Source organism: Vidua macroura, chromosome 18 (genome assembly GCF_024509145.1).
Source record: "Vidua macroura isolate BioBank_ID:100142 chromosome 18, ASM2450914v1, whole genome shotgun sequence".
Lineage (NCBI taxonomy): Eukaryota > Metazoa > Chordata > Aves > Passeriformes > Viduidae > Vidua > Vidua macroura.
Window position 1 is genome coordinate 4588538 of NC_071588.1, and position 12799 is coordinate 4601336.

A 12799-nucleotide genomic window follows, 5' to 3' on the forward strand; every position below is an offset into this window, starting at 1 on the left:
GAGGGGGAGCGGCTTCCGCTTTCCGTGCGGTTGTCGGTGGCGGTGGAGTGCGGGGGAGCGCCAGGAGCCCCCCTGCTCCGGCCGCGCTGTGGTTGGTCCCAGCCGTCCCCGGAGGGACGGGGAAGAGGGACGGGGACGGCTGAGGGGGCGAGAGCGGGGGGACCCCCGGGAGCGGCGCGGAGCGGGCGCCGGGAGGAGACCCTCGGCCGCGGGGGGCTGCGAGGGGCACCAGGAGCAGGGGAGACCCCCGCGGTGGGGTTTTGCATGGGGCTCCCCTTGGAGAGGGGCGAACGGTTCCTAGGGGGTTGTGGCCCGGGCTCGCACACGCACACCTGGGCCAGGTGGGTGCCAGGAGAGACCAGAAGCTGAAGGGGTCAGGGCTTGAGTAACCTGGGGTGTCCAGCATCCAGAGAGGGAAGAGTGAGGGGCCCCGGCTGCCCCTCCCCAGGTGCGTGCCGGGATGAGCTCCCCTGGCGGGGCCAGCAGCGCCTTCCCCCTGCACGTCCTGGTGTGGAATAACGACTACAGGCGGCTGGACGAGGAGCTGCACGACCAGGTACGGGGGGCCCGGGCCCTGGGGGGCTGCTGTGCTGGGGAGAAGCACCCTGGTGGTGCTGGCAGGAGCGTTCGCTGGGCTTGAGGGATCCCTGCACTTGGTTACCTGTTTATTTGTGGTGTGGGAGTGATGTAAGGAGGTGTAGGAGTGTACTTTTATGTCAGACACTAGGCGTTGGCTTCCCATCTGTAAAGCTTTGCTCTGAGCTTTCCAGTGTAGCTGCAGAGTAGCTCTGTGGAGGAGAGCCCAAGGAGAGCCGCTGTGATGGACGTAAATTAATCTATTAAAGCAATAAATAGTGTTTGTCTTAATGGGAAGTCAAGGTGCAGCAAAGGTGGCTGCTGCTGCTGGACATCAAACCAGCCCCAACCTTGCTGAGCACCATCAGTTCTCATAGGTTTCTTGCTGCCCAAGAATGGGGACAGAGTTTTTATATTGGTTGGAATGTTTTCAGCATCTCTGGTAAAAAAAAAAAAAATGGATCATTGTTCCATGCTGGCCAGTAGCAAACACAAAGCTGTCCCCTCTCTGGGACATGATGACGTAAGGAAACGGCCTGAAAGCTGCAGCAGAGCTTGAGCAGCAAAAATCCTTCTGGCTGAGCTGCTGTGGAAAAGCTCTGACAGGGGCTAGAGTGAGGTACAGTTAATGAGCAAAGCTGATTAATTAATTATACCTGACACCGCAAGTACGTGAGCCCAAGACCTGCTGTGCCACCTCCTGACTGTCACCTGCAGCTCTAACGGTGCACCTGACTTACTAATTCCTGCTTAGAGCATGTTCCTGCCCTGGTTTGGGAGAATCTTTGGAATGCAGTCACTTTTTATCTCATTTATGTCACCTTATGCGTTAACAAAATCTTTAACCTCACTGGCACGTTGCTCCTGTGTGTTTATTTCTGACACCTGTGAGAGTTTGTGGTTAAATAGGGATCACTCAGCAGCTCCCACCTGTGGAATGCTGCTTCCTCATTCCATTCCCTGTGAAAACCAGCAGCGTGTGAAGATGGACTGTGTCTCTTACTTCCTTTACCTCCTTTTAAACACCTTTTTTTTTTTTTTTTTTTTAAAGTATTCCAAAGATCTATTTCCCCCTGCTTCTTTGGGATGAGCTTCCTGCTGCCGGAGGGATGCGTGAAGGGATCAAAGGCACTTCCCAGCTGCAGCTGGAGTGGCAAACGGGGTCGGGCATGTGGGGGCCAGGGAACAGCAACAAACACAGTGGGGAGGGACCCTTGGAGCTCTTTGGTTGCTGCAGTGTTGGAGCTGCAGGAGGTGGGGAAGCAAATGAATTAATGTTCCACCCCAGAAGTGAAGAGAAGATGCTTTAAAGTGAAGCTTTCCCACTCTCTGTGAGATATTCTGACTTGAAGCTGTCAGATAACGCTGTTAACATGCATAATAACCTTCCTTTCTCATTCTGCTATTGACTTTCCCCTTTTCCTTTAGTTATAGATGCTCTTCTGTTTCAAATCTCTAAGCTAATAGTGAAAAATGTGTAAGGTATGAGTATGTTGTGCTTGCATGTTTTGGATATTTGTGCCTGTGTAGTTTATTTTTTATTTTAGTGACTCGTAGAGAATGCCCTCACTCCTCATTGTGCTGTGTGTGCTTTGTGAAACACCATCTGCTTCTGTCCTTCCCAAAAGCTGTGTTGTATGTCCTGTTGCCTTTTTTTTCCCCTTTCCCCCCCATTTTGTTGTACAGTTCAAGCCCTCTGTGGGGTCTCAGGCTCTCAGCTGTCCGTGGGGGTGATGCACACGGACGAGAACTCCCATCTCCTCATGAGCCTTCTGGGGGGAGCCAGAGGGGAAATAATGACAGAAAAAGCAATGCAAAGCATCAACAAGAACTCCTGTCCTACAGATTTTGTGTCATTCCATAGGCCCCGTTCTGCTTCACTTTTATTCACGTGGGGAAGCGAGCCAGCCCCGCAGAAGGGCAGTGCAGGAGAGTTTGGGAGCGGATCCGTGGGAATGGCAGGGAATATTGACTCCTGGGTGAGCCCTCTGTGCAGGCTCTGATGGGCTCTGTCACTTCTCTCTTGGACACTGACAGGATGTTGACCAGCGGGATCCACGGGGCCGGACCTTGCTGCACTTGGCCGTTTCCTTGGGTTACATCGAATCTGCCAAGGTCCTCCTGCAGCACAAGGCAGATGTGACCAAGGAGAACGCGCAGGGATGGACGGGTGAGGAGCAGCCTGGGGTGTCATTCTTTCAGTAGCAGGTGTTCTGTGTTTTTATATGGAATTCAGGTCAGCAAGCAAAGTGACACGAGGCTGTGGCTGGCTTTCTTTCAGTTTTGCATGAGGCTGTCAGCACAGGGGATCCAGAGATGGTCCAGCTGATCCTGCAGCATCGGGACTACCAGCAGACCTCCATGACCCTCGGAGGAGTTCCTGAGTTACTGCAGAAGATTAACGAGGTAATGATTTATTGAAGTGTAAACTCTCACTCCAGACTGAAATCACTGCTTGAATTCTCATTCAAGTAGTTCAGTTAAGTGAATTATTGCAATCAGCTGGGCAATTGTGTTTTGTTCCAACCTGTGTATTCCGTAGTGCTGAGGGACATGGAGGCTTTTCCTTGACTTTATTTAAATCTTTTGTTGTGTACTCCCAACACTGGAGGCTGAATTTTGAAGGCATTGCTGCCCCTCCAGTAAAACAAGGAAGAACAGCTCCCCGGAAAGCAGCAGGGGCAGGGCAGTGCCTGTTGTGTTTGCTACTTTCAATTTCAGTTTTAGCATTGGCTAATCATTTCTCCAGTTCTGCTCTCCTTTTTTTTTTTTTTTCCTTTATCTAAAATGTTCACAGGAAATGCTGCACTGAATGTCAAACTATTTCATGAGGTACTCATCAGGTGTTTTCCTTCTGCAGACTCCTGACTTTTATGTGGAAATGAAATGGGAGTTCACCAGCTGGGGTAAGAATCCTGCTCCTTGGTACCGATTCCAAGCTGTAAAAATGAGTTACAAATGTCCCGCAGCACAGGCAGGGAGATATCTGCTCCCCGCAATCTTCCTCTTCTCCATCTCAAAATGACCTCTTGTGCTTTTGTTGCACAATTATTCTTTGTTTCCTGTGTGTTTGGTTGGTTGGGTTTTGGCAGTGGAGAATTTAGCTGTTGTTGCAATTGCTGGAGACTTTCCTTGGGTTTTTTTTTACCTGTCCCTGGCCATCCACGACTGATTGTGTGTCATCTATGGATGCACTGGTTGTTTGGGAAGTACCTGCTGTTCCCTGAAAGGAATGAACACTAGGCCTCACAGCTGATTAAATATTTCAAATATCAAGCTATTAGACTACCAGGCATGGGGTTTCTGCCATTTCAAACCTTGCAGTCTGAACAAATACCTTCTTCCTTTTCATATTCATCTTTAAATTAGGCCAGTTTTGCCCTAAGCTGGTTGTTCTTAAAGCTGAAGATGATCAGTATCTCACCTCCTCTGGAATGACATTCCTAGGAGCGAGCCATCTCTGTGCTTGAATTCATTTCCTCTGTGCTGCACCTCTTGCACATTTTCCCTTTCCATTTCTCCCATTTCTCCCAGTGCCCCTGGTTTCCAGGGTGTGCCCGAGCGACGTTTGCCGCATCTGGAAGAGCCGGGCCAAGCTGCGTGTGGACATCACCTTGCTGGGCTTCGAGAACATGAGCTGGGAGAGGGGCAGGAGGACTGTCATCTTCAAGGGAGAAGGTAAAGAGTTCACCTGTCTGCACCACTGACCCCCAAACACTGTGTGAGCACAGTGAGAAATCCTGATTTTACACAAAAAAGGCCTCTTGTGTTTTATGAAGGTTTTATGCTTATGTTTGTGTCTCATAGAGATACTGTTTTATGATGGCTTAACTTCTTTGCTTTGAGTAAATCTGAGGTAAAAATTTGGTGATGGGGTAAAATGTCAGTGTTTTACTGTTTCCCTCCTTCTTTTCTGCTGCCCTGCATAGAAAAAATAATTTTAGTTCCATCTCCAAGTTTGATCCCAGCTGAGTGCAGAAACACCCGGGTTTGATACACGATACACCCCCAGCTTTTCACCCTGGAGCACTTGCTGTGTTTTTAACTTTCCCACCTGTGCCTTTTCCACCAGACACTGGTGGCTGGGCAGAGCTGATCGAGATCAACCACGATGACAAGCTGGTCACGACAGAGAGGTTTGAGATCTCCCAGCACATGAAGCGTTTGACTTTGGGATCGATGACACCCAAGAGGAAAGACGTGGAGAGGCGCCTTACATCTCCAATCATCAGCACGTGCCTTGATACCAAAAGCATTGCTTTTGAAAGGTAAGACAGAGAGTTTCTCTTAGCAAATAAACATTTTGATGTTATGTCTGCAAAAAGCTTTAATGACAAACTCGCAAAAGCTTTGTTAATTAAAACTTTTACGGCTAGGTCTGAAATTAATTTAAGCTTCATAAATCTCTAGATAAAGAAATTTGGGTTGGTCAAATTGCCACTATTGCTTGGCAAAAAGTTCCCAGTTGAAAGAAACTATTGGCAGAAAACTTCCAGTTTATCATATTAGTGGGATAGAATCATTAAGGTTGGAAAAAGCCTCTAAGATTGAGTCAATTGCTCACTGCAAATTTGCATTTCACTCAAATCCATGTGCTGGAACTGATGGACAAGAACTTGGTACCAAATAAGTCAACTCTCATATGAATACTTTAAGTAAATGTGCACAGTGTGTCTTTTAACAGACAAACATTTGTCTTTCTTCATGACTGCACCTATTTATCCAGGTATCTAGGATTAACAATCTGTCAAATGTTGTTTAAAATGAGATTTAGAATAACTAGCTGGGGGTTGTATAGAAATGCAGCTGTGTGGGCACTTATGGTGTTCCCTTTTTGTCAGAACCACATCTGGATTCTGGGTATGGAGGACAGAAAAATCAGAAGGTGTCAATGGTTATGAAGCCAAGGTAAAGCCTGTTCTTCTGACAGATCTTGCAGCAAATTGAAGTCTGGCTGTGCTTTTTCTGTATTTCCTGACTATTTCAGGTCTCAAAATTCCTATTGGGACATTCATTGTGTTGCCAGCAGAATTGGGCTGGAGTGAGGAACTTCCAGGCTTGTGGGAGGGATGGAACCCGTGTGCAGGAATGTCACCAGGGGGACCAAAGAGGGGAGAGGAGGGACAGAAGATTCAGCAGAGCTGCCTGCAGTCCTTCCCTTCCAAAGGCTGGCACTTAACTCACACTTGAACACTGCCATTGTTTCAGTGGGTGAAAGTTGAGGAGCCTGTTGATAATAACAGTATTGCAAGGATCAGCAGCCATGAGTGGCACCATGAATTCATGAACTGGACTCTGCCCTGCACCTGAATCACAGCTGCTTGGAATGGTTCCTCCTGACACTGGTTTTGACCTCTATTTCACCTCAGTGAAATATTTTTCAAGGTGGTTTTGCAGCCTTGCTGTGGTAGGAATTTAGGTTCAGAATCACAAGATTTAATTTCCCTGATTCTGTGTTCACTCCAGGTTTGGGAATTGGTGCAATAAATTACATTTTGTAATTTCATTCACCAGAAGAGTAAGTGCTGAGTAGCTTTTACATTTATCTGAAGGTTTTTCCTGGTAATACTGCAGGACTGTTCAGCTGGACAGGGGGTTCATTACTGTTCCTGCAGAACTAAACTGTCACAAAATATAATTTCTGAGGTCTTCTAATTCTGATTAGAAATAGTGTTCCCTTTCTTTTCCATTCCCTCTTAAAATCTCTTGGAAATGTCTGTCTGGTGTTGAGGTTGGTTCAGTTAGTTTTGTGTACATGATGTTTTACTGGGGAACTCTTTTTTTTAACCTGTGATGCTGCTTGGTTTTTGTCCCTGTGTTTTTTGTAAGGTCTACATGGCAAACAATGTGAACGTGATCACACGGATCAGAACAGAGCATTTAACAGAAGAGGAGAAGAAGAGATATAAAGGTATCTTCCCCATAGGAAAATTGGGAATAAATAGAACCCTTTGGCTCTCTGACAGCTCCTCTGTGTCTGAAGAACTGGACAGACAAACAAGGAAATTCTCTTCTTGCTGACTTTGCTTTTCTTTGATGTGTTCTGTGTCTGAGGCAGCTCATTATTTCACTCTTAACCTACCAATGAACCTGGTTTTATCCCAGCTGTGTTTGGAGGAAGGAAAAGCCCTTCAAACCTGTTGAAAGTTTACTGACAGTTTTAAAAGGCTGCACTTTTCTGCTCTGGAATGTATTCCTGCCCTTACTTCACTTTGGCCATGGATATAAGATTCACAGAGGCTTTGTTGGCTTGGAATTTTTGTTTTGGTCTACTAATTTCTTGTGGTATTTGAATTAGAGTAAAGGGTGACCAGCCAGTTACTTTATATGGAAATTCTCCTACCCTGGGGCACTGAGGCACTGGGACTCATGAAGGTGTCTGCTAATCATAGAAACCACTGAAAATCTGTGCTCTATTCTGTGTGTTGTACCTGTTTTATACCATCAGCTGTAGGTCTGGGCTTGCCTGGTAAAGCTCACAGGGGATCTGAACAACTTCCCTTTGGGTGGGAAGCCTGACTAAGTGCCAGTTTTACTGCTAATTAATACTAATGGCTGTTTTTGTTTTCCCTCCTGTTACCTGAAGCTGATAGGAACCCTCTGGAATCATTCCTGGGGACAGTGGAGCATGAATGTGGTGCTCAGGTGAGTATCTGATGTCAGCACAGGTCACTGTGCCAGTAGGAATTCCTGGTGTGTGGAGTCACCTCTTGTTTCACTTCTATTTTCCTTAGTTTGGCAGCAGTTTTGATTATGAGGTTTTCATTTGCCCTGAGGATGTTTTTGTTTGATTGGAAATAGGTGAACCTTAAGATCCCTTCCAGCCCAAACCATTCCATGATCCCACGTGGCTTTAGATGCTCCCTTGCTTTTAAACTGTGAAAGAACAGTGGGGAATGGATTTGCTGGATCTCTGTCAGGATGGCATTGCACATTTACAGGGATTTAGAGATTTTGGGTTCAAATTCTCCATCCAAGTTTTGACTTTAGTAAAGGATTTGGAGCCTGGAAATGCTGTGGCTCGTGTGTGTATTTCTGTTTGGTTTCCAGCTTAAAAGTATCTAAGTAGATTTTTCATGTCTCTAAAAATTTGGAGATTTTTAACCTCAGTAAAACAGAATAAAACCTCAGTCTAATAACAGCTGGTGTTTATGGTTATGTGTCACTGTGTCTGAAATAGGGAAGGAGTTACTTCACAAAGGGTAAAACAAAAGTTTCTTGTAGTTGCCACTGTCTGTTCAGCACTTTTTGAGTTGTTTTTTTCTCTCTTTCCTTCTAGAGTACATCCAGGACTACAGAGTATGCTGCAACCAACAATCCCACTGCTATTACTCTGGAGGAATACTTCAACCCAGAATTTGATTTGAAAGGCAGAGACATAGGAAGACCAAAGGAAGTCACTGTTAGAACACAGAAGTGAGAAATACCATTTTAACTATTTCTAGTTTGTCTCCTCCCAGTTATCTAATCCCTGGAAACCATTTTTACAAATATCCAGTGTGGTTTTCCCCCAGTTTTCACAATTAATTAGAAGAGAGATCTTGAAGTATTCAGCTATAATCTATTTTTAATTCCACTGAGTCAAAGCAAACATTTGGGCTGGTGCTGTAACTTGTTAGTAACCTCCTGTCACTGCCCAACTGCCTGTTTTGCTTTGCATCTGTTCCTAAACTGTGAATTTAGGATGTTTTTATCCTACTCTGTCTTTAAGATTTAAAGCAACCTTATGGATGAGTGAAGAGTTCCCCTTGTCTCTTATGGAACAAGTCACTCCAATCATTGACCTGATGGCCAGAACCAGTGCTCATTTTGCCAGACTTAGGGATTTCATCACTCTGGAATTTCCACCAGGATTTCCTGTCAAAATCGGTAATATTTAGCAATTTTTGTTGTAACACCTTGCCTATTTTTTCCCCTTTGGTTTTGCAATATATTATTTACAAAAAAAACACATTGACTTTTTAGTTGTCTCACTGCTACTTAAAACATTGTTTTGTACATCTGGAGTCAATCCAGAAATACCATTTTAAAGACAGTGTCATTTCTGTGAGAATGAGCTGTTGTCAGCCCCTTTCCTCTTAGCCTCAGCGCCTTAAATTTGGCAAATCTTATTTTAAAATAAGAAATTTAGAGAGAGATTGAGATTAACTAAAGCCACCTTCTTGGTGAGGCGAGTTCCTCTGTGCTTTGTCGTTATAGGAAGCTGTTGTGGAATATATCCCATAAACATGTAAAGGTTTGATATGGGTGTGGAAGCAAATAGGAGTTCTCATTTTGACAGAAATCTTCTACTTTTACAGAAGTTCCCCTGTTTCACGTGCTAAATGCCCGAATTACTTTTGAAAATGTCAATAGCTGCAGGACAGCTGAGAGAACCTCTCCTGGAGGTGCACAGAATGATGCAGGTAAGGGATCCCACCTTTTTACTTCCCTGTCCCTGGAATGCACAGAGGAGAGAGAAACTGAACTGCAGGGAATGGGACAGGGGGAGCTGCAAGGTGTTACTGCAAAAACATTCATCAGAATCTTTTCAGTTACAACTTGTTACAAACAGGGCACGGGGTATTTTTACCTTTATTTGCCTTCTCTAGGTGCTAATTTCGAGGTCGACCAGTCGGTGTTTGAGATCCCCAAATGCTACCACATCCAGGATGATGGCAGGAACATCCATGTGCAGGATGAGGATAATGAGATCATGCAGTTTGCCATCCAGCAGAGCTTGTTGGAATCTGGTGCAAATCAAGTGAGTGCTGGGGCCTGTGCAAGGGCAGCTTGGGCCAGGACTGTGCAGCAAGAGCTGAAGGAAACCAGTGTAGGATCAGTTTTTCTAAGACTTTAGAAGATAAAAATAATGTATTTCAAAGAAGAAATAAAGGTGGTTTAAGGGTTACTTTCAGTGAGTTACTCTGCAGATCTGATAACTGCTGTGGAATTGTCTCTTTGCCCATCTCTAGGAATTGGAGGAGCTTTCCAACGGAGCAGTTGCATATTTCCCAGACTTCAACATGCAGTATCAGAAGTAAGTACCTTTTTTCACATCAAACCATGCAGTGACAGAGCAAAAATACCCCCAGCAGTAGCATGAACCAATTTGGCAATTATTTTTTTTTGTCTGTATGACCAAATACACAAAACTCGAGGTTTCTTCTTGTGCTTCTTCCAACTTTTCCAAGAAACAAGAACTTCAGACTGGGCCTCCCTGGTTTATGTTGTGTAGTTCTTTCCAGCTGTGGGGCTGGTCTGTGCACACAACAGATTCTTTACCCAACATACAAACCCAGTCCTTCTCTTCTGCTCTTAAAACTCTGAATTTGGTCCCTCTGCATTGAATGTTTGGTTATTAGAGGCTGCACACTTCAAGGCAGCTTGCTTTCTTTCAAAATCTTTATGTAATCCTTAAAAACATAGATTTCATGGACACTTAAAAATAGGCTCTGGTGTCTGTGGAGTCTTTCTGCAGTTAAGTGCAAAGAAACCAAGAACTGAATCTTCTGGGTTCTTCTGTACATGAAAAATCCTTTAAACCAGGAGAGGATGCTTTTAGAGGCTCATTGAAAATATAATTGTTGGTATCTATGAAAGATTCAAAGGAGGCTGTGTTTGACATTGGGAATTTTACAAGTGTTGGAACAGCTGCTCTCATATCCTCAAACTGTTTTCTCCCCTCTGGGAGGGATTTTCAGGTTTGTGAGTCTAAAATAGTTGCCAGGAAGGATCATTGCAAAGAATATGAGACAGGCTCTGTCTCTTTTACTTCTCAAAGTTGTTCTTTTCCATCAGGGCACTGCAGGAGAGCTTTCTGGCAAGATCAGGGAACTCCCACAGCAGCAGCTCCAGTGAAGCCTCCAGCTTTGAGAAGGACTTGCAGCTTGCCATGGAATTGTCTGTGCGGGAGCAGGAGGAACAGGAGAAGCAGCGTCGGGAAAGGGAAGATGCAGAGCTTCAGCAAGTTTTACAGCTCTCTCTTGTGGAAAAATAGCTCCTGAGTGACCTCCTGAAGCAGGGATGACCAAATCTGTGTAAAACTGGAGATTGTCAGAGCTGTCAGTCAGAAGACCACTCCTGGATTGCTTAAGGAAACATTTTACTGCCTTCTAAGTTGGCATCAGCTGCAAAAACCTGATTTATTTTTGTTTGGGGGAGTTGTAGATCACAGGACTCCACATTTGGCTCCACAACCATGCAGTCTTAGCTTTGAAGGAAATGTTTTTATCTAAACTTATTTATTGAAGAGCAGATGGAAATTTTGCTTTGAATCAGGACGTAGGATTGCAGTAAAGCTTGAAAGCCTGATTTATGGGGCGTTCAGGAGGGAAACTTCATTACTTACCAAAGAAATACTCATCTGCTTCATTATTTCTTAATAATTCAAAGCCATTGCCTGTTTTTCCAGCTGTTTCATGGGAGAGCATCGCCCTGCCTATACACACACACAGTAGTTCTTCATGCTGACAGATGTTTTCTGTTAGTTTTCTTTAGATATGGTTATCTCTCCTATAGTTATTGAGATTTTTGGCTTAAGAGGGATAATTTTATACTTGAACAGCTCATCCAAGCTCCAGATTAAACTAGTGCTTTCTGAAAAAGGACAAAAGAAGTAACCAGTAAAATTTTAGATGCTGAAATGGGACCATCTCTCCAGTACAGCAGCAGTTTCTGCAGTGATTCCAAACCAGCTCGTTCCCCTGCTCAGAGGGCAGCAAGAAATTAAGGGATAGGTACAGGTGCTTCTTTGGGATCTCTTGGTGTGCATGGCTGAGTGTGGGTGCTAAATGCAGCCAGGAAAAGAATTCAGGGGAGATTTCCATGTGTCCTTATTGGAAGAGAAGTTTTAATTCTGCAAGGGAAACGTGTGTTGCTTTTTAAAACCCCAGTGCTTGTCCTTCATGTGAATACATCTATTTTTTTACCTGGATATTTTTATTGATTTTAAACCAAACCACTAGGCCTACACTCATCAAACTGGTCTTGTAACGATTCCTAGGTCTGTTTTAACCAGCTTTCCTCAGGTTTTTGGCCATACAGGATCTTTGTAGCTCTTTTATCTGCACTCCTCTCGGTGTTTACAGTACTCACACTGTGACTCTCAAGTGCACTCCACAGGTACACGATGAACAGCCACAGGAAAGCCTTACAATTGTTAAATGTGAGCAATATCCCTCTGCTCTGGCTGGCAGGGCTGGAGGAACCTTTGGTACAGCTGCTCTGAGCTTGCTCCTAGCACTGCTCCTGTTCCTCAGGCTAAACAGGGCAGTTCTGGGTGACCAACTATTAATTAACCGATGTAAAATCACTATAAAATGGACTTGATCATAACCAGCGGGGCATTTGGTAACTTGGAACCCTATTTTAAACCAATAATCCGTTGTTTTACATAGGAAATGATTACAGTTCCTTCAGTGTACCCTAGGACTGGCCTCTCCACACTGGTTTTGTTCCCTGGCACAACTTGCATCCCTAAAAACAGCTTCCTGGGTGCTGCAGGAATGGGGACTGTCCTGCACAGGGGCAATGGGCTGGGTTGGAATTTCTTCCTTTGCAAAGGGGATTCCTGTGACTGTCACAGTTGGGGAAAGGGAATAGGCCTCGTGTTGAGCTCCTGACAGGGTGGGAGGTAGGAGATGGAGCCGTGGGCATTCCTCCAGTGGGAATAAAGAGTGCTGTTGCCTTTACAAACCCGCCTGCCTGGCATTGCCTGTCTTCTGCTAAGCTTTTCAAAGGTTACAAGAGGGGTAAAAACAGCATTTTCCAAGCTGGCTTGTTCTGGTTTTATATTTAAACTGAAGAACCTTGAGCACCTTCAGCTGAAGTTTTGTTACGCTCCTGCATCTTAGTCTGGGACTGTAAAATAAATTAGATTAGCTTTTGGGTGGGTTTTTTTTTTTTGTTTTTGTTTTTTTTTGTTTGTTTGTTTTGTTTTGTTTTGTTTTGTTTTTTGCTTTCTTTGATTTGTACAATTCCAGCTAAAACTAGAAGGCCCTGCTTCCCTCAGCCAGGTGCTGCTTCTCTTAAAGCCTGACTTAACCCTTTCAGTGTAAGATGGACATGCTCTGTGTGCTGGAAGAAAAACCAAAGATACTGCACATTACACCACACACAAGTATTTTTTCTCACACTGTATTTGGAGCCTTTTTTTTTTTTTTTTTTTTTTACTAATTACCTGTCTTTTTGTACATTAGAGTGACATTATCATCTGTGAAATTCTCCAAGGTAGTTTTGGCTT

At 44.6% G+C, this 12799-nt stretch overlaps 1 protein-coding gene across 2 annotated transcripts; it reads left to right on the top strand.

Moving 5' to 3' along the window:
• The first annotated feature begins 77 nt into the window (after positions 1 to 77).
• ANKRD13A (ankyrin repeat domain 13A) lies at positions 78 to 12254 on the top strand. Of its 2 annotated transcripts, none has more exons than XM_053994358.1 (15): positions 78 to 556; positions 2614 to 2746; positions 2858 to 2982; positions 3437 to 3482; positions 4111 to 4254; positions 4649 to 4844; positions 5418 to 5484; positions 6406 to 6487; positions 7163 to 7221; positions 7856 to 7992; positions 8288 to 8445; positions 8877 to 8981; positions 9168 to 9319; positions 9531 to 9595; positions 10357 to 12254. In XM_053994358.1, exons 1-15 carry the CDS (start codon positions 461 to 463, stop codon positions 10553 to 10555), a joined length of 1764 nt encoding a protein of 587 aa, XP_053850333.1. In that variant the 5' UTR covers positions 78 to 460; the 3' UTR covers positions 10556 to 12254. The 2 variants fall into 2 exon arrangements, with proteins under 2 accessions (XP_053850333.1, XP_053850334.1); XM_053994359.1 differs by lacking the exon at positions 78 to 556 and adding an exon at positions 2029 to 2058.
• Positions 12255 to 12799: the final 545 nt, after the last annotated feature.

What these genes read in the sequence shown, in the direction of transcription:
- ANKRD13A (XM_053994358.1), top strand. Translation starts at nt 461, where the DNA reads ATGAGCTCCCCTGGCGGGGCCAGCAGCGCCTTCCCCCTGCACGTCCTG. An exon ending in GAACGCGCAGGGATGGACGG is followed by an intron (nt 2,747 to 2,857) that starts GTGAGGAGCAGC and finishes GCTTTCTTTCAG; the next exon opens with TTTTGCATGAGGCTGTCAGC. An exon ending in TTCAACATGCAGTATCAGAA is followed by an intron (nt 9,596 to 10,356) that starts GTAAGTACCTTT and finishes CTTTTCCATCAG; the next exon opens with GGCACTGCAGGAGAGCTTTC.